Here is a 20,745-nt window from a genome sequence, read left to right as displayed (position 1 = left end):
GCATGTTAGGACCAACTATAAACTTGCTGAATTCTCATGCTAAGATAAAACTCAAATAAACAGTCCTAAATGAATCCCCCTTAATATTACTTTTTAGTTCTACACTTAAAACAACAGTACTGAAAAACAGGAAAAAGTGTCAGTCAGGGACTGGAAACATCTGCGCAATGGAATGAGATCTTTACCCACAACACAATCTCTCTATCGTGCACTAACTGATTTGCTGTTTGAGCTCCTCTGAAGGTACTGTCATTTCAGCTTGGAATAAAAGCATATCGAGGAATAGTTCTGGTAACCCTTTTATTTAAATAACTATTCCTTACTGACAGCTTACACATGGGTAACAAGGGCCCAGATGCACAGCCACTAATTCACTAATGTCATAATGATGCTTCAACAAAACCACTTCAGGTCATAAAAATAATATTCAAGAAACCACAGTCCTAAATAACTACTTTTATTTTAGCCTTGCGATTTGTTTAATCCATCTGAAGTAACTCTACCTAAGTCTAAGTTACTGCATTAAGCACTCCTAAAAGATTAGCTTTGGAAAGTCATGATGTTGCTGAACAAAACTGAACAGAACTTATTAATCTTCATCTTATTTAGCTTCCGTAAGTACAAAATATTACCAGAATTGTCTACCAGTTTGTATCAGCTGCAGCAGCGTGTCAGAAATATCAGCATCTCAAGCACGTGGTGACTTCATCCCTTGAACCACCACAAAGTATGATGGACACAAAAACCTGATCTGCTCTAGTAGGCCTTTCATGCTAACACTGCTACTGCTTACTACGAGCTTTATGACTGCACAGTAACTTCAGGGAACCACCAGCAACAGCAACTGTATTCGGGGTGGTATGTAAGTCAGCACAGTCATCAAGCCACTATCAGCAACATGAGGTAGCTGAAAACTACTAAGTCTGGGAGGAGACCCCCAGGGCTTCTGTGATCAGGCTCTTCTCCTTCACAGGGAGGCAGAGCAGAAGTGCGTGTGGTTTTGTTGATGCCTCACGCTTACACTGTGCTCCTGTCTAGTTGAATCTCCACCATGTACACAGAAAAAATATCTGCCTTGTGTTTAAAGGTGTTGGAAGTATGGGCTAAATTTCTTGACAGGGCAGGCCACAGAAAGGGGTACACCTTCACCTAGGCAGGCACTTGCTTACTTTGTGATGAGGCAGATTAAAAAATAAGTCAGTAAAGGAAAACCTCAGGCATCCCTGTTTGCCTGTTGGCCAGCAGCGAGCCCGAGCACAAACCGCACGGGTGGGCCCCAACCAACACCAGGGCGAGCACAACACCGAGGGCATCGGCAAAGGGATGGACCCGCACCATCTAAGCACCACAGCCTCCGCCGCCCTGCTCAGAGCCACCGCTAACTGCATGGCATCAGCACGTAGGGATCACACACCTTTACCTTCCAACAAGCCTCAGGGAAACAATGCGAGACAGACACGATCAGGATAAGGTACAAACTGTTGGGCTGTCTGCACTGGAAGGGACACGTGGTACGGCCTGTCAGCGCCAGCGGTCGCCACCACAAAGCCAGGAGAGCAGCAGACACGCAGGAGCCGTGTTATTACCCGCTGGTCTCCCCAGGGACCGAAGGAGTATTAATTCCACCTCCCAATCGCTGCATTTTTCTCCTGCACAAAGCCTGTACACTCAAGTTTATGAGGTCTGAATTCAAAGTGAAAGCCCACTTTGCCTTAAACTCTACAGGCAGCTGTCACCAGTATTTTATCAAATGTATATCAGCACAGTTTGGGGGTTTTACTCTGTTTCAAAACAAACCACACATCATGGCTTAACCAAAAGAGCGATAAATATAAAATATTACAAACCATTAAATAAAAGAGAAAAAAAGAAAAAAAAAAGAAAAAGCGTAATTCTGGACTGCCCCACACTGCCTCCTCATAAAAATATGAGATTACAAAGTGCTTATTTATCTATCAATTTGACAAATCCCCCAAAATACCCAAAATAGAGCATGTCACAGAAAATTGTATGCACAGCAAAATTAATAGTTGAATCTACAGACAGTGCTACTACCTTTATAAAGACAGCAAATGGAAATCTGAGCTTTTTTACTTTAGTATGAACAAAAAAGCTTATCCAAACTGAAAATATAATTGAACTAGGCAACTACATTGATCATAAACACTAGCAGTCAAAAAAGTTCGCAAGTGCTACCTTTAAGTCCACAGAATGTTTGTCCTGTTGTGAAGTTTAAGCTTACAAGGTACTTTAAGAGCAAAAATAAACAACTAGTGGCATAAAATAACAAAACACGTACATTTTACATACACCAAAGAGAATGTTACATACATTCTTCATACATTTTAGGGGTCAACTGCTTTTTGGTTAATAAGTAAAAGCATCCATTACACTTCCTGCTTTGGGCAGGGAGGAAAACACATAAATTAATTCTTCGTTACAGTTTTAAAAGGCAAATTATTTAAGGACTATTTGTATTCAAGCTATGTACATAGAATCCTGATATTATACACTTTTTATTCAAATGGAAGTAATTTACATTTACTTATCATCTCATTAAAGTAAGAATGATATAGCAGTGGCATTTTCCTTTTTTTTTGTTTTTTTTTTTTTTGTTTTAATTAAAATGTTCTTTCTGCATGCTTAAAATAATTCCGAGGTTTACATTGAAGTATTTTTTAAAGTATACACTGGCTCTTTTTCAGTTCTAATGCTGGTTTCTGTCTAAACTACAGAGGCCAGGTGGATGCTACAGGCTTTTGCTACGTAGCTTTGGTGTCTGAAGGTGGGAAGGGTTTGGCTCCTGACAAATGGAGCCATGAGGAGAAGCTCCAAGGAAAATCAAATTTTACAAACACAGTATTTTTGCCAGTTTGGCTCACTTTGCTCAGGGTTTGTTATACTGTTAGCATGCGCAGCTTTACCGAACAGCTACTTCTCCGGTAAAAATTCTCTTAAGTAAGCAGCTCCCCCCAGCACTATCAGTCCCCTGCTATGCAGCTACACCGGGGGTTGGACTGTTCTCAAACCACAGTAATGTCCTTTCAGAAAACAAAACAAAACAAAACAAAATCCTTTGACAGTTGTGAATACAGTACACAAAATAGGCCTTATGGCAGGATCAGGCCCTACGATTAACACCCCTTCACCCTTCGGACTTAATCACTTTGAGATATTGGTGTGGATGCCTTGTTTTTGCAACTGCCCTCTCTGCCAATAGCAGCGTGCAGCTGAAGCTTAAAAGATTATGTGTATGTATGTGCAGGGGAAGTCACATGTAAATACAGATTTGGTGCCACGAACGGGGCTGGTGCAGCCGTCAGCGGGCTTTTTCTAAGCCTCCCTATTGTTTACTCTTGCTAGAGAAATGAGAGACTGGAATTTCTGCTGAGCTTACTTTCTAAAGGTTCTGCCTCGATAGGCAAAATGCTTCTGCCAGCCATCAAGAAGCTGCAAGGGGGTGCCTACCAGGTGAGATTTTCTTAAGATGTTCACCTTTTAGATTACTTTTGTTTTTCTGAGTCTGGAAACAACTGGTATTAATGCAGATGAACCTTATATCAATGAAAATGAGTAGCTCCATCCTTACAAATCAGCGTTCAGTTTTTAGATGTCAGTTCTTCAGGAAAACCATCATTACTTAAACTTTTCATGATACTGTTTTCTATTTTTATCTACTTGTCTAAAAGTTATTAAAAGGCTTTCTTATGCATATCAATTTTCATTCTCTTGTACATTAGGTTGGACTTCTCACTTACTGTTTCTTGTATGTACTGAGTATGTGCTTGTAAGGTTTTATTATTAAATGCTCTGAATATATCTTCATTTTTAGTTTACATTAAATCCTGAACAGTATGACAGACATGAAGCAGAGGAATTGATCAAAAATTCATCTTTAATTAGCCTTTAATAAAGCAGAATAGTTATCAGTGAAAGTGAGATACTTACGAATCTTCTATTTATAACACAATAATAGAACACACAGCAAGCCATACTGTGAAATATTACTGCAAAGCAGCTAGAAGACACTGCAATAGCCAATTAACTAATTAATTACAATTAAGCTGCATTTTCATTTATATTACAAAAGAAGGTAAGCCAAAGGCAAACTTCAAAGCACTAAAAATTTCCTGCTTTCAGCAGAAGCTTTAAATAAGCAGAATGACTGCTGTCTTTAGCCTCCACAAGCATTTTTAACTATGCTAATCACCATGATATTTGCAAATCTATTTTCTACTGTACTTAGCACAAGACCTACTTCGCTTAGGGCTCTGTCAACTGAACTTTATGTCCTTTTTATATAAATGTTAAAGCAGCATAAAAAGGCAGCATACAACTTCTTACACCAGCATCACATTCTTCATGTATTTGATTGGCCCAATCATTTAAGTCAAAGCAGGATTTGCTTTGGATTTGCAGGGATTTTAATCGAATTTGAACTGATTCTGAAATGATGTAAAAAAAATTAATTGAATGTCTGGACAAAGTGATTCATGTGAGCGTATATGATCATGAGCTGCAGGTCAGAATGACTCACTTTAACTGCTGTGTTCAGGATCTGAACAGTAGGTACGGCTTTATCAGAGTATACTGTAAATTTTCCACAACAGCTAAAACATGCAATGCTCATTTAAGTGAAGATAGGCTAGTCGGCTCCAGTGACCTCCTTACAGACTGTGGTTTAATGTTGGTATGCACCCTGTATCTGTGGGCTATGTAAAAACAACCATTTATCAATCATTACTAAGAAACTGGCTCTGTGACAAACTAATTACTCCTCATGCTTCCAACCATTAGCACAGAAGGAAGCAGATATACAAAGTAAATTCATAATCGAGGGTCTATGCAGCTTCCGCAGTAAAAAATCTGCTACAGGAGTTGTGCTTGCTTACTGTGGTGTGAAAGATTTCTAATAAGGTGTATACCTATCGGGAACTGGAAGAAAATAATAATAATAATAATAATAATAATAATAATAAACCTGTTCAAAGAAAAAAAAACAGTAATTGCTTAATAACGTGTGAATTGATAACGTTCAATTAGTAAGCTGTAGAATTTATTTCAATGTCATTTATTGGGCTGTAGTCCCAGGAATGTGTAAAAATCCTAAGCAATGCTTCCCAAAATACCACGGGTTGGACAGAATGCAGGGTAACAGGTAGTTACAGGTAGTATACTCGAGATAAAACTCCACAGATATCTTTGTAATGGGAGACTTGATTCAGAGAGCCCTGGTTTACAGAGGTCCAAGACTCCTTTACGCATTGCTCGCCCTCACAAAGTACGTGTGGTTTCTGCCATTGGAAACACTTGTGTGGCCTCATACTGACGCACAGAAGAACTGAGCTCCATTAAAAATAACCAAGGAAGCATTCCCACCCACACACCTGTGAAAGCACAGCCAAGGAGTCAAATGACAGAACATCAAACACATCATTACACTTGTCCAAGGCTTGGCAAGCATACTAGAACAGAAGGTGGTAAAGGTCATTATGGGCTTTTTGGAGTTTGATGGATCATCCCATACATGTAGGTGCTACAGGGAGCCCTACAAGACATCAAGACTATCAACAGAAAATTTTGATGATCAACAGGTAAAAATCCCTGTCACTGATGAAGCGGAATGGGAAGCTGCACAAGACAAGCAGTAGATGGACAAATCACAACCTGTTTGTGGCAGTGAGATGCCTCGGTTAATTTCAAGCCCCTCATAAATGAAAGCTCCTACTCCAGATCTTACAGCGTAATAATAGCCATCCTTACATCAGCATTAATATTATACCAACCCTCCTAAAACCTTCAGTTAAAATACTATCTCCAGACACTATAAATGGAATAAGATGAAATCAGCAAATAGGCAAGCCCATCTCACAGAGGCAGCTAGGAACCGGTATTTCCTTCAGCAAGCAAGAGAAATGAAAAGCCGTAGGAGCATCCAGAACAAGCTGTCTCAGACTTTTGCTGACAATTATCAGGAAGATATCTGCTTATCTTCAATAGATGTGACCCATTTTGGAGTCATTTCAGCCATAGTGCAACTGCTGAGGGCAGATTATTCCCTTCAAACTCTATACTCAATCCTGTTTCATACTGACTCTTGTAAGCGTTATCTGGGAAAGAACTATGTCAATATTTTTTGAATTTACTGGAAACCTGGTCCTGGCAATCCGAGTGTTTCACAAGAGTTTCCTACACAGCCAATGCGATCTCTTGTTGATAAGTCACCGAGTCAGCTTTCACTTATGCTTCTAATAGGAAACGACATTATATTATAGTTTCCAGGAAAACTACCATCTGTGCCTCCTGTCAGTCTGCAACTGGCAGTAAAATATCTGCGAGGAATGTTTCCATGCTGACAGCTCCGAGCAGTGCTCCGTCGCAAACCCCAAGCACGGGTGAAGCCAGCAAGCAGAGGGCTGAGATAAGAGCTGCTGGTTCCACCCTGCCAGCCCACCGGGCTGGCTCAAGGACAGGGCAGTCCCAGCAGGGCTGGTGCCTCTGACACTCCGTCACTGGGACGAGCTCAGTCCATGATACCTAGAATAGGGATAATCCACACTGATTTTGACTGCTGAGAATTGGTCTTTAATGGAGTGATGTTGATTTAAATCATAATGTTCAGTTCATGAACAATCCCTACTCCTGGAATCCTGAGCAACTCCCAAAATGCTGGAAATTCAGAGATCTAGCCACTTGCCATCTCTAAGAGGTGCAAATGATCTATACAAAGAAATTTAGCATAAAGCTGTCCTGCAACTTCCTCTTTTCTGAAATGTTAAAAAGGTCTCAATAGAAAATTTTAAATTTGTCTCCATGATCGGATCTTTACACACACACAAAAGAAGATGTTTCATAAATGCATTTTTCCCCCATAACCAGTCTTTTTCCCCCAAACTGACATGTTATTCTACAGTTTAAGGTGTCTGTAGATACTGGGGGGTAAAAGTTAAATTTTCATGATTATCCTGTAATAAAGTTCCTTTAATGAATCACCCACCCATCACCTGTTCATTAAGTCAGAAAAAAAAGAAATAATAGTTTCACTAAAAACAGTGGGGCAAATTGCAGCTTCTACATAAATCTATTGAGTCCCTGCTACTTTCTGAACATTGACATCATGCTGGTAAGAACGCTTTCTGAAGGTGCACATAATCCTCATCTGACCCACTGACTTAAGTATTTCACATTAAAAGAAACTGCAACTTACATTCAGTTTTAAATTGAATGTAAATATTTGCTACAGCTAAAGGTCTAGTGCGCTCTCCAAGAAACTGAACTTGTACATTTCAATTAAGTCTTCTGGTTTCTGTGGCTCACCAGTTGTAAGCACAGTGGAAATTGTGCCACAGGTTAAATCTTCTTTTTCTTAAAGGCTTTCACTGAACCAATTAAGAAACCCAACACCACGCAGACCAATTTTCATTCATCAGAATTGACACTGAACTTTATTTACTTTAGATTTGTTGCTACTTAGTTTTAAAGCAGGATAGCTGTATCAAAACTGGCTTCCATGTGCCCCAACAGCGTTGAGCGAGGAGCTGGAGGAGCAGCACTAGCTGGCTGATCATACTGAATGTGGGGTGGAGCAGTCTGCTCTGCTGACATTTAAAAGCTGTCATTTCTCATAGTCCAATTAGCTTTATAAAATCCAGAATTCAGAACACCTTATGAAGCTTATTTTCTGTTACTATGCTCATTCTAATTATTATTGTTATTTAATACATTGTAAGTTACTGGAAGTGAGTATGAGTACTAGCAAAATAGCTTCTTTTAATTTTGTAAATAACTCAATTTTTAAAGAAAAATATTACCAAGTAGATATCTGGGCATCTCAAAACTGTAACTTATTTCAGAAACCCAGGCAGCTAAGGCTTGTAGACAAGTACAGGTAATGACTGCATATGTACTGATTCACTTGCACGTAAATTTATTTTGCCTGGTGGAAAAGCCTTCCTTTACAAGTGCACAAAAGTAAGAGATCCCACTTTTGCTGTAATAAAACCTTGAGCCACAACCCTTCCACAATGTGTTAGAACTGGCACTGTCCACTCTATGGCAAATCCCTTCTTGCTATAACACCCACTAAAGAAAAGGTATGTCATGTTTTCCATGCAGAGGCTCTTTGGGAATTCAGTGATAAAGCGAAGTCGGGAAGAGGTGGAGCAGGAGACCAGTCATACTCACTCATCTGATACTTGGGCACTGAGATAAGGGAACAACACAACCAAGTGTACAGAGTTAACCCCTGCAGAGCCCCGGGCAGCCGTTGCTGCGCAGCTGCGAGGAGGGCACAGCCGCTGCAACCCAGCTCCTGCTGAGGCTGCCATACAGGGGCATAAGCAGCGGGAAAGGGACAGATTTAGCTGGGATGGCAGATGTGCCTGGCAGACAGCTTCTGTCTCTGAGTGCGGGACTCAGTCCAGCGCTAAGGCCGCTCCAGATTTGTGTGGAAGATCTCCTCTCCACGAGACTTAGTCTCCCCCTTTTGCAGGAATTTCATTTCTCTCCTCTACCCCATGGTACTCGGTTACTACAACTTTCCAGACCACTACCATGCTGCCACTCACTGACAGATATAATGGGTTTTGGCAGCTTCTATCATGGTTTCCAGAGTAATTGATCTTTTATTCTTCCTATACTGGAGTATTTCATCTGTTCTCATAAGCTTTAAGCTACTTAAAAAATGAGGGAGAAAATGAGAAAAGAAAGCAAATGCAGTTATCCACAACTAATGGACACACGTTTTTTGAGCAATCTTCTATGAACTTTAAAGACAGAAGAAATTTCTTCAGTTCTAATCTTACTGACAGAAGATGTAGTTCTGAACCTGAAGACACGGTGTTGAAAAAACAGTTGCCATTACCTAAAAATAAGTTTTCCTCTTTCTTCCAAAGGAGCATCTGAACTCACTTGATGCTTACTGATTTGTTGACAGCAATTTGCAGAGAATTTAGTTCTGGCATGGCCTTAAACGCACTCAGATTCCCAAAGAAATGAACAATCTAAACAAAATGTGCAGCTGAAAAATTGTTAATATTTTATATTAGAGGGAATGATATATATTTATATAGCAATAATAAAATAATATAAACAAACCGTTGAAACAGAAGCAAAAAATTGCATTTATTTAGTGGGCTGCTACCAGGCCAGCAGCAGTAAGCAGTTTATCACAGAAGTGGGAGCTGAATGACACCGCAGCTATAATGCAGGGTGATTTACCACAATGCTGGTGCTTATAGAATGAGAGAATAAACAACTGACGGTGGCTGCGAACATCTGCTGAACAATAAAAAGGGTCACAAAGCAAGTGAGAGGGGCCCATGGGAAGGAGCTGAATTTTGAAGTGTTCTCAAGCAGATGTGTATTCAGAGTTTCTGGAAAAGCAGCAGGACGAATGAACAATCTCAAAGAATAACTTCAGAAGCATGAGCAACTCTGTCCTCACTCCACGTGTGACAGAAATACACCGTGGCTGCTGAGATGCAAGTCTTGTTGCTGGCTTGACATGCCTAAGAATGTATCCGAGGCAGCCTGGGATGTCTCTTAAGAAAGTGATAGAGAAGAAAAGAAGTGACTAGTGTAATACTAAGAACCCCTGTGAGGGGTACGATGCCGTATGTGTGTCCTATGAGCAAACGGTGATGGGGGGTGCAGTGCTAACTGGAACGCAGCCATCAGGGTGGGAGAGAGAGGAAAACAGGGGCCAGACAGATGTGAAACACAAGATTTTTGAAAAACAGAGGAAAACATATGTAAGCATTTACACCTGGACAGAAGGAACTCTGAAGGACTAAGACTGGACTGAAGGGAGGCAATAAGCTGCAAGGCTGGAAACGGGCTCACAGCACTCCAGTTGAGCATAGCAAAGTGGGGGTAGGCAACAGTTGGATGGACTGAATCAAAGGTTAGGTTTTGTTTGTTTGTTCAAATTACTGTGCTAAAAAAAGAGCCAAAGATGAAGGTGCAGTCAGTGGGAGGGGGTGTCCAGAAGGCCTGCTGTGCCCGTGAATTCACTTGTCAGGGCTGGCAACCCTGTGCTCCCTCTGGCAGGACCGTGTTAGAAAGCACTCGGACTGAAGGAGGAGGAAAACCACCCCTGTTCCCACCGACCTCCTCTTGCTTTTTTATTAGTATTTTTTGAACATCCAAGACAGAATGATAGATTTAATGCTACTTTATACATCAGTTATTCTTGTAATTTAGTCATGGCTTCTTTCACGTTATACTGCAGGGAATTAACTATATTATAAAATGAAACCGGTATCAATTATAAGTATACTACCTGTCAAACTGGTCAATGATTGCACCACGAAGACATAAATGATAGGGTTGGAAGAGGCCTGTTTTTCAGCCCAGCACCCAGCATCAAGCAGGATTTTCTTCTACACTAAGGTTAAAAGCATTTTATCTGAGCTGTATCATTATATTATAAACAATAGCAACTCAGCGACTGCACAAGGAAGGTGTATTTGGACCTTACTTGCCTGCACTGCTGCATTTTTTCTCCTCTCGTCTAACCTGGGCAATCTAGTTTTACTTTTCTGTATATCCAGCTAACAACTCTTCTGTTAATCCCTATGGCATGTATGTAAACTAGTAAGCCGAAAAAAATGTCACGTTATCCAGACTTTGAGGTAACAGCAGCATGACATGGCTTTCTCTTGCGCTTGAGAGTTCAGAGGGTGCTCCTCTTGAGGCACAAATAATTGCAGGTATGCTACTTTTCAGAAATACCAATCATCCATTATTTAAATTGTTAAGGAATAATCCATAAATAATATTTAGCGCGTCGCTTTCTAAAAGCCCCTTACAAACCCTGATGAGTAGCTGACAATCTACTAAGTCATGGCTCATGCATATATGCACAGGTCTGGCAAAGCCTTTCAGTTCTCTCATCCTCCACCCGAACAAGCCTGTGCAGTGGAGCAAAGCTCTGCTTGGCCTTCCCTGTGCAGTACTCCTTGTTTTCAGTCTCTGCAGAAATTAAGAGATCCTTTGGAACTCTAGAAGAGAAAGTATGAATCTTAGGCCTCTTTAGAGACTTTGTTTGTTGGCAACAGCTTTATTAGCTACATATGGCTTGTAATGATATTACAGCTTGTCAAAATGCATATTCAGAGGTTAGATTATCTAGGTAAGAGCTATTTCACGTATTGATGATAAATCAACAGGGTCAGTAGACTAAAGCATTTATTTTTCTAAACTGCACAGTATGAGATAGCGCTACACTAGGATAAAGGCGTATGTGTGTTTTGTTTGTTTTTAAATCAAATAAAATAATCAGTGCAGAATGGTCGTGCTTGAAACTGTTAACCAACCTGCTCTGCAACTTGGTGCTGCCCTATGTATTTCTGAAGAAAACAACTGATTACAGCTATGGACTCTATAGTAGAACAAAGCAGCACTTCATTTTTTCTTACTCATTAACTGAAGTTTACTTTATGCATTTTTTCTAAAATAAGTTTTGCCACCAAGTGCTCTTAACTTTTTGCATGTTGTAAGAAATTTTCCTCAAGTGTGATGTGTAGATTTTTATCTAAATAAAATCACCATTAATTTTTATGACATGTAAAAAATTGGCTTCCATCCAATTATCCGAGCTTTAGAAGCACTTCTATGCTAATACCTTGCCTACTTTGCTGTTTCCCCAGCAAACTTAGGATGATTAAAGTCCTTCTGAAGTTTTGACGCAGCCAAGACTGGATGGCACAGTTTGTAACACAGTTATTCATGGCATGTTTAATTTTGTCTGTGGACTACATATCAAAAAGAAATATGTGAATTCTCTGCTATTTAGGAGCTACAGTGGCTTTACAATATTCATAGCGAATTGTTAGGTATGAAACAAGAAGCACTGACCTTGCCTATAAAAAAAAAATGCACTGAAAAGGGCAACTCAACTCAAGCATGGACATGCTTCATTTTAAGGATGGAGAGAACATACATCATTAATTGTGTGTGACGTGAATACTGGGCACAACCCTCTGTCCAACTTCTCAAAAAAAGGAGACAGTGCGGAATCCCTAACACCATCACAAAGTGAGGACCGGTCTTATTTTAATCCTTCTTCTCAACACCAAAGCAATCTTAAAAATTCAAACACCCAGAAACTCGTCTCCCTACCTTCTACAAGTCACCTTTGTAAGCAGGACAAGCACTTGGGCGATTCTTAGCGCAATACTCTGCCTGTTCAGGATGTATCACCTGAAAAACTGAAACCTCAAAGCTGTATATTCTTACCACAGGTTAAAAATAAAGCACATGCTCTTGACCAAGAGCTGTCGGTGGCAGGGAAGGGGCCCTCAAACGTCCCCATCCGACAGTCCCCTACCAGCTCTGCTCGCTGCCGCAGCCCCAGCATCGCCTGCCGTGAATGCGAAGCCCCGAGGCTGAGCGCACCCCAGCAGCTCGCTCGGCTGCCAGCCCGGCCTCTCACTTCTGGAAAAAAAGGGCTGTAAACAGCGAAAGGGAGGGGCCTGGCGGCGCACAAACTTGTGAGTAAGTCACCGGGGGAAAAACAAGTGCAGCGTGCGGCGCGCCGTGGGGCGGGAGGCAATGTGCCCCAGGAGAAGAAGGCCGAGGCGTTTTGTCCAGCTCCCCTCATCGCAGACGGGGCGCCCGCAGGTCCCGCGGCACAGAGGAACGTGAGATGGAGCGGGAGGTAAGAGGGCCGTGAGCAGCAGGCAGGAGGACTCGCCTTCCTCTTAGTTCCACGTTTCAAGTCCTGACCTTGATTCGCAGTATGATAAAAGTGTAAACCCAGACAAAACGAGGGGGGAAGCGTTTGGGGCTGGCTGAGTCAGAAGGCAGCACAAACACGAGCACCGCAGCACTGGCTTCCGCAACACAGCCACGCCGGTGCTGAGAAGGTGCCTGGCGCTGCAGAAGCGCTCGGTTGGGGTTTCTGGAGAGCTCCTGCCCCTGAAGCATGGCGAGGCCTTGGCCAGGCTGGGGCTGGAGGCTGGGGCTGCCTCTGTGGCAGGAGCTGCAGAGCCATGGGCTGAGCGCCCGCGCAGGTGAACATGATGTTAGAGGGACGTTAGCGGTAGGTACTTCGCCTGGCATCATCCAGAAGTCTCTAACAAGGTCTCCTCATTAAGTACTTTTAACAGGGATTTTATTTTTGCCCGTTTCTGAGTTAAGATCTGCCATTTCGTAACATTACTGTTGGACAAGTCTCCTACTGCTGCTGTCATTAAAATTGAACTTACCTGCAGTTAGAGGACTGGGGTAAAAAGGGGTAATTACTACAAACAACTGGGACACAAGACATCCCACCACTCTGTAAAATATAAAGCTTAGTAGCAAAGAGTGCTGATCTCCTTCGGAGACAATACACAGGCAGGTATTCTGCAGCTGATGTAATTCAGTCTGGAGTAATCGAAGTTACGTGCTTAAGGATAAACCTGCATAATGGAATTACGTGATTGTATCCGTGCCTGTGCTTAGTCACCCTTGCACTCACTGTAATGCATATATTTGCAATACCTCGTTTCAGTCTGCTGCTTTGGTTGAATCGAGCCATAGCAGTTCAATGAGACGTAATTTCGGTCACCTTCAACTGGGCAAGGCAGCTTGTCTTTTCCTTTTTTAAAGATTTAAAAACAACAGATTCTTCCTGAAAATAAACTGGGTTGCTTTCAGTGATCAAAAAGAGTATGAGGATTGAAGGACACCATGATGACAGTTTGTACACCTATGCAATACTACAGCTAGAGAATTGATTTGAGAAAACAAACAAAAAAGTAAGTTTTTCCACAGAGGTGAAGTAAAGCTTTGAATACAATGGAACTGCATCTTGCGCTACTGCCACAAAAGTCCCTTACCAGCAGCATATGACAGTAGAATAAAAATGTGTTTGCCCAGCTAAAATTACTGCATTTTAGCCTGATATCTGGCAGGGACTGTGGTATTTAGAAAAAAAATACGCACCAAGTAATTGCAGCGGGAAATAAAAATGGAACCTGACATGATTCTGGAACAAATCCTGTACTTCAGCTGAAGTGTCAAAGTATTAGCGCTAGAGAGATGGAACCGTGGAAGATCTTATGTTTACAAAACCCATACTGTATCATTTAGGCATATGGTTCACTGAGTGTAGCATGTTGTCTAGTAACATTCATTGTAATTGCACAACGTTTATTGTGGATTTGATTAAATCTTGTTCTCTCTCTGGAAAGAATGCATTTATGTGTACTTACGCTTTTCTATACGTGCTGAAAGGAAAGAGCAAACAATGCTGCATATCTGACAATCTGAGACTACGCTTGACATGGGAAATCACCTGCCACATAAATTCCACATTGTCCCAGAAATGTCCTGGCAGGAATAATACCCATGATTTTAAGGCTTTGAATGTTTTCAGTTTTATTTTAGAGATTACTTATTTTTGCGCTTTGGAAAGAGACTTTTCATGATTGCTTTGAGAAGTCTACTGATTTCAGTTAAAATGTTATCTCTTTTCTGATGATAAAGCAAAGATAGCTGGACAATGACTACTGACATTAGCATACTTTTTAAAGAATTCAAGCTATTTTGAGAGGAAATGATAACTAATTCTTGCCTTTTTGGAAAGGCAGGCTGCCCCGATATTAGGTTCCCTAAACTACAGAGGTCCATTGTTTTTTTCAGAACTAAATGGTTACAGAAGTCTGAATACAAACAGACCTGCTAAAAAAAAAATATCTCCACCTCAATTCCAAGTTTCCTCTAGTCTTTGTTAGCTTTATCAGTGACACAAAATATATTCATCATACTGCCTTGGATGTGCCTCTTAGGAAGCTCTCTAAGAGAGAGGTTATTTGTATTTACCACATAACACCATAGAGAACTCTGTTCTCCATCTTATTGCTGAGATTTATAGTTCCTCTTGTATTTTTCAGCAAATACTTTTACATAGTATTAGATACATTAAAGGCACTGTTTCATAGCTTTTTTAAAAGTACTTATGCTCATACATTACATCAGTATTTATTTTAAAGCTGTACAGTTTATGGTTTACTTTTGTTGAATATCCTGTATCGACTCATTCGCCGCTAATTTCATTTTAAAAAATTAAAACTTTTGTACATCTATTTACTAGTCACCTGACACTTCACAGATGACTTTCTTACAGACTAACAAGATGGAAAGGCATTTCAGTCACTGAACTTAAACTGATCAGTTATGTGAACTGTGTGATCTTCATCTTTAAAATGTTTTCTTCATATTACATTCCATTTCACTTACAATGTAATATTTCAATGCTACTTTTACTATTTCTCTCTCTACAGGAAAGCTGGTAACCAACAGAGAAGATACAAAAGCTAAAATCACTATGTGGAGCTGTGAAACCTTAAACAGTACCAAGAACAGTGAGGACCAGCATCTCTGCCATGACTTCCACCTTGTGCTTTCCATCTTTTCCCTACTCTACCTCCTTATATGTTTCCCCATCAGCCTTTGCTACAATGGCTTGCTGGTCCTGGTTAATCTGTATAACAAAGCAACTATGACAATGCCAGATGTTTACTTTGTCAACATAGCCATTGCCGGTCTCATCATCAACGCTCTGGCACCAATGTACCTTCTAGGTCTTGCCAATACAAAATGGGCCATCTGGAATTCTAACAACGAAGTTTATATTACCTTGCTTATTTTATTCAACGTCTCATCTTTAGTTACCATGTACTCTACAACGTTACTCAGTCTGGACTACTACATCGAACGCGCCCTACCTAGAACTTACATGTCAAGTGTGTACAACACCAAGCACGTCTGTGGATTCATATGGGGTGGAGCCATGCTGACAAGTTTCTCATCTCTTCTATTCTACGTCTGCAATCATGTATCCACTAAAATAATCGAATGTTCCAAGATGCAGAACAAAGAGGCAGCAGATGCCATTATGGTTTTTATCGGGTATGTTGTACCAGCTGTCGCAGTACTGTATGCACTTATATTGATCTTGCGAATACGCAAAGAGGCTACACCACTGGATCAAGACACTGGACGATTAGATCCATCAGTGCACAGGCTTTTGATTGCCACAGTCTGTACACAGTTCACATTATGGACACCCTATTATGTTACCCTTTTGGTAAGCACATTTACTTATGCACAAGGAAGACTTGCAGATGAAAATTACAGTCGAATATTACATTTTACCAAGATTTTATCCAAATTCTTGGCTTTCTCAAGCAGCTTTGTAATGCCTCTGCTGTACAGATACATTAACAAAAACTTTCCTAACAAACTACGACGTTTGCTTAAAAAGATACACTGTGGGAATCAAGGGTGTTCTCACGAACGCACAGTGGTACAGCAAGTTATGACATAGGTATAAAAAAACACCGGTGCTGTTACTGCAGGACGTAGTATACCAGTATACTAGTACTCAGACTGCTACTGCTGTGTGGGCACCCAAAGTCACTGATGTGACAGTCCCAACCAGGAGACTTGGAGGAGCCTTCGATTAATGAAACAGTCTTAATTTTCAAATAGTTAATTATTTGCTGAGATCTTGTAAGACTCTGGCCTATGTGCTGTAATACCTGTGACATCTAATATTTTCAGTGCACTGAACTTGTTACAAAGCGTAAGCTCTGTCTTCATCGTTCTAATATTCCTGTCTGAAGAAATCGCTAAGCAGTTTATTGAAGTACTGACTGAATACACAGCACCTTGTATCTTGTAGAGGAAAAGGTATTACCTTATTTTCTGTACAAAGAAGTAACAGTGCTATTCTTGATGAAGTAAATAGTATTTTTCAATGAAGATGATATAATGATCTTTACTAAAGATCATACTATCCAATTATACATGTCCAAATAGTAAATGTTAATTATAAATTAAATTATTTAATTTCTTTCTCCATCACTGAATTCCCTCTAAAAGATGTCTAATTTACTATTTTCAGAAATTATATTCTCACACAAACTAACCTAAGTTTTTAACATGTGCAGTAAATCAGTTTTTTTCTAGATATAACAATTAACAAAACCTTGTTTATTCTTCCAGTGCTTTGTTGGCATCCTAAGACATTTCACGAATTAAGAAATATTTATTAACTAATTCAAGGGGAACTGAGAGATGTTTATCCCACATATTAAAATGAAGGACACGGTGGTTTACAAAGTTAAATCAAAATTCAAGTAGTAAAGAATGTCTGGCTAAGTGTTATGGTCCACATATGTTCATGTAACAAGAGTAATTGTCTTAAAAATAAATATGTTTATGATTAACATTTTGTATTTTCAAGGGATATGTTTGCAACAAATCAATTGAAATCTCTTTAATCTAGGGCATCACTGGAAGTTTGGAAATCATACAAAATCCTTCAATACTTACAAGATTTTAAAATGGGAGTAATAGGTATGAATTCCAGTCAAGATTAGCTTTTTGCTGACCTGTGAAAAATGGACTGCCTCCCAATGTGATTCTTGAATACACAGCAAAAGTATAGTTTCTGTATTTCACAATGGGGATGAAGAAATCCAATCCAGATTGCCAAATTCTACAGTTCAGAGTGTATGAAATACATGAGAAATACAAACGTTGCTGAAGGAAAAAAAACCTGAAGTTACTCACAATAGCAAACTGAATTGCTGCCCCTGTAGCTGTTGCTGCGTTGTTAATAATGCACGGGGTAGAAGTTAAATTGATATTCTCCCACCAGCCTGGGGACAGCGAGGCATCTTTGTCACTGGCCCTGCAATAAATCATTTCATTACTTTATCTGTCACAACACAGCTTACTCCACATGACTTCAATCAACAACTGTGGCATGTTGAGCCTCTGGTATGGAAAAACCATGGAGTAGAAACAGAATTAAACCTTTTCCATTGCACAATCTTATCTCATAATTGGCCCTAATTTATCAGCATGGAGACATGCTTAAGTTTTACGTGGGAGGGAGGTGAGGAACAGTCTTTTCAGATCTTCTCCCTTCTTTTCAACATTACTCAAGCCATTTCTTCACATAGCCATCTTTGCTTATCTGATTCATATACAATCATCCCTTAAGTTATCAACATCGTGGTGGAAGACTCTCCATTACTCTTAAGTTTTCAAGAGCATTTCATATCTTAGTGAATGTTTAACCCTTAGAACCCTATACAGTAAGTCATTTATTTCGGTGGTGGTGTCTCCCCGTGAAAGCTAGCCAGCACAATTACACCACTTTACTTCATAGCTTTAGCCTGCTGATTAAAACCACGTCAAGGAAGGAAGCCTTTCCTTATCGCTGTGACCAATTCACACACTGATTTATGACTATGTGCCAACACAATACTGGCTTTTTTTTGGAAACCACTGGGTTTTTGTTTTGTTTCTTCCCTTAACTTGAGAGTTTCTAAGTATTGTGAGCTACACTCACTTTAAGCATTCAAGCACTCACTTCCACCTAAGTTCCTCGGAAACCTTTTCTTGGAACCGTTGAACAAATCGTCTCATCCTCCCACCCGAGGGACCCCTAAAGCACCACGTTAAATCTCTCACGTAAAAGCTGTTAAAGAATTTCTGACCCATTACGCAGGAAGACGAATTCCAGCCGGGAGGAACTGGCTTATCTGGTGTGAGTGGAGGCTCCCGGAACTGGGACCCTGCCAGAACGGTGGGGCTGAGCAGGCAGCACTAGGGGCACATTTAACTCGTATGCTGTTTACTTGCTTCCATTTCCCCCTTTTCCTACGACACCTTCCTTTCTGTGCCTAACAGACTGTTGCATTTATTTCTGTTCCTTTCTCTGTGCGTTAAATTCCTAGTTTCAGATCATGTCTCTCATCATCTTTCTTCATTTTTTTTCCTCATCTTTTTCAGTTCTCTATCTGAATGTGCTATTCTGTTTAATTTTCATTTTGCTCCTCTGTTGCCTTTCATGCTTGGTCCTTTACACTTGGGACTGTGCACCACTCGCATTTACCTACTAGACAAATTCTGTCACTGCAACTCAAATTCCACTCAGTGATTTGACATTACAAACGGAACTGATCAGAAAAATGGAAGCTGCTACTTAAGAGATGGAGAAAGAACAAGTTTTATATAATTTACCCTTGAAACCTCAATTTTGATTTTTTCTAATGATCCTTCTTATTGCAGCAGAGCTGAGAATGTTTGTGTGTATCCTTGATAACATATTAAATGTGATGGCAATCATATAGGCAAACAGGTTTTATAATTCAATGAACAAAACTGATACAAACTCAGATTTTTAAGAGTTAATTTGATATATTAGTTGCCTCAAAGAAACTGTGCCATGGAACTAACTGCTATTGTAAGGAAATGCGGAACTTAATTTCAATGCCCTCACATGGTATCTCTTCAAAAGCAATATCCCACAAAGCAAAAACTTTGCAATATTTATATAAAAACAGTACATGTGCAAGTACATTAAAATTCTTAAGGAAATGCACAGTAACATAACAATAGAAGAACTTTTATGGGCAATTCTTTAACATATAAAGTTCTCAAAAATGGGTCCTTTTCCATTTCAATACCCCACGGTTTCTGGTAACTTTGTAAATATGGGCTTGTCTATTTTGCATTTAATTAAATATGAATAAAATACTGTATATATGCAAGATAAAAATCAGCCTACTGATGTAAAAAGAATTTGCAAAGAATTTATTAAATTATTTCTTAAAGTGTATCGTTTAAATGTAAACCTCTGAACAGTAAGGTGTACTGTATGTTTCCATGTGTATATACTGTACATTAGAAAAAAGCACTACTTAAGTGCCATTATTAACAGTGTTATTTTCTCACAAAATTAAACTTAATATTTGAGATGATCTATGGCTTATAGCCCTCTTCCTGACTATCCAATTAAGTCAAATCAGTGAACTAACAAAGATGTTCATCTCTGCTTCTGCTGAAAGTATTAACACAGCCAGTTTAAAACAGGTCCATGTTGCTTGACCTAGCAGGGGCCCTGCCTTCCAAAGTTTCCATCTGAGAATCAAACTGAGGTGGTCTCTGAAGGCACAATGTTCAGTTAAGGAAAGAAAGTGACCAACCACTAGAAAATTTCTAGTTCTACTTAAAACAAAGAGCTGTGGTCTTCCGTATTACATCAAAAAACTACAGGAATGGACTTTAGACAAAGCTTCACAAAGAAACTACTGGCTCATATGACTTAATAAAAAATATTAAAGCCTATCTGGTCAGTAAGAGGTGTGATTTTGGGGGGGCCTTCTTAATAGAAAGCCTGTTGTAGACAAGGTTAAACCTGTGCTGCTTCACTGAATCACAAGATCACAAGCTGCATGGCTTGGATGTCAAACCAGGCATGTTAAATTATCAGATTTTCTAGGTCATAATTTTTACATCATTAAAAGCTAATTATGCATCAGTGTGAAGTTAGCTGTGAATGAAGGTAAAAAGGCACACACACCCCAGCTTTTTTCAATATAAAGAATTCTGCAACTAATGGGCCAGTAATCTGTGCCAGAAATACAGGGCTGGTGACTAACGCACATGTTGGCCGTGTCCTTGTTGCTTCCTCCTCTCTCTGCTGTCACAATTGAGATGTCAGAAATCAGCTCCCTGCAGAAACTGGTTCCCTGAAGAACTTAATATAACCACCGATACATCTGACATCCCAAAGAAAACTTAGCTCTAAGAGGATAATATGCTTCATTATACATTTATTACTGCACATAACCAGAGACCAGCCACCATGGATCAGTTAGTTTACCCCACATATGAAAATACTTTCTTGGGTGCAATTTCAAAGTTGTTAATTGGCTCCCTTTGAATTTTCTGTAA

General features: G+C 40.0%; 2 protein-coding genes across 2 annotated transcripts in view; one reads left to right on the top strand and one right to left on the bottom strand.

Moving 5' to 3' along the window:
- Nucleotides 1–17,219, top strand: part of GPR146 (G protein-coupled receptor 146) — a 49,260-nt gene extending 32,041 nt beyond the window's left edge. The window contains exon 3 of the mRNA XM_035549215.2: nt 15,273–17,219. Coding sequence (XP_035405108.1) covers nt 15,317–16,318 — 1,002 coding nt within the window. The 5' untranslated portion in view covers nt 15,273–15,316 and the 3' untranslated portion in view covers nt 16,319–17,219. The remainder of the gene's footprint in view (nt 1–15,272) is intronic.
- Nucleotides 1–20,745, bottom strand: part of C15H7orf50 (chromosome 15 C7orf50 homolog) — a 125,620-nt gene that overhangs the window by 67,133 nt on the left and 37,742 nt on the right. The window lies entirely within an intron of this gene.

This window comes from Cygnus atratus, chromosome 15 (assembly GCF_013377495.2).
Source record: "Cygnus atratus isolate AKBS03 ecotype Queensland, Australia chromosome 15, CAtr_DNAZoo_HiC_assembly, whole genome shotgun sequence".
Lineage (NCBI taxonomy): Eukaryota > Metazoa > Chordata > Aves > Anseriformes > Anatidae > Cygnus > Cygnus atratus.
This window is presented reverse-complemented; position numbering and strand designations above follow the sequence as displayed.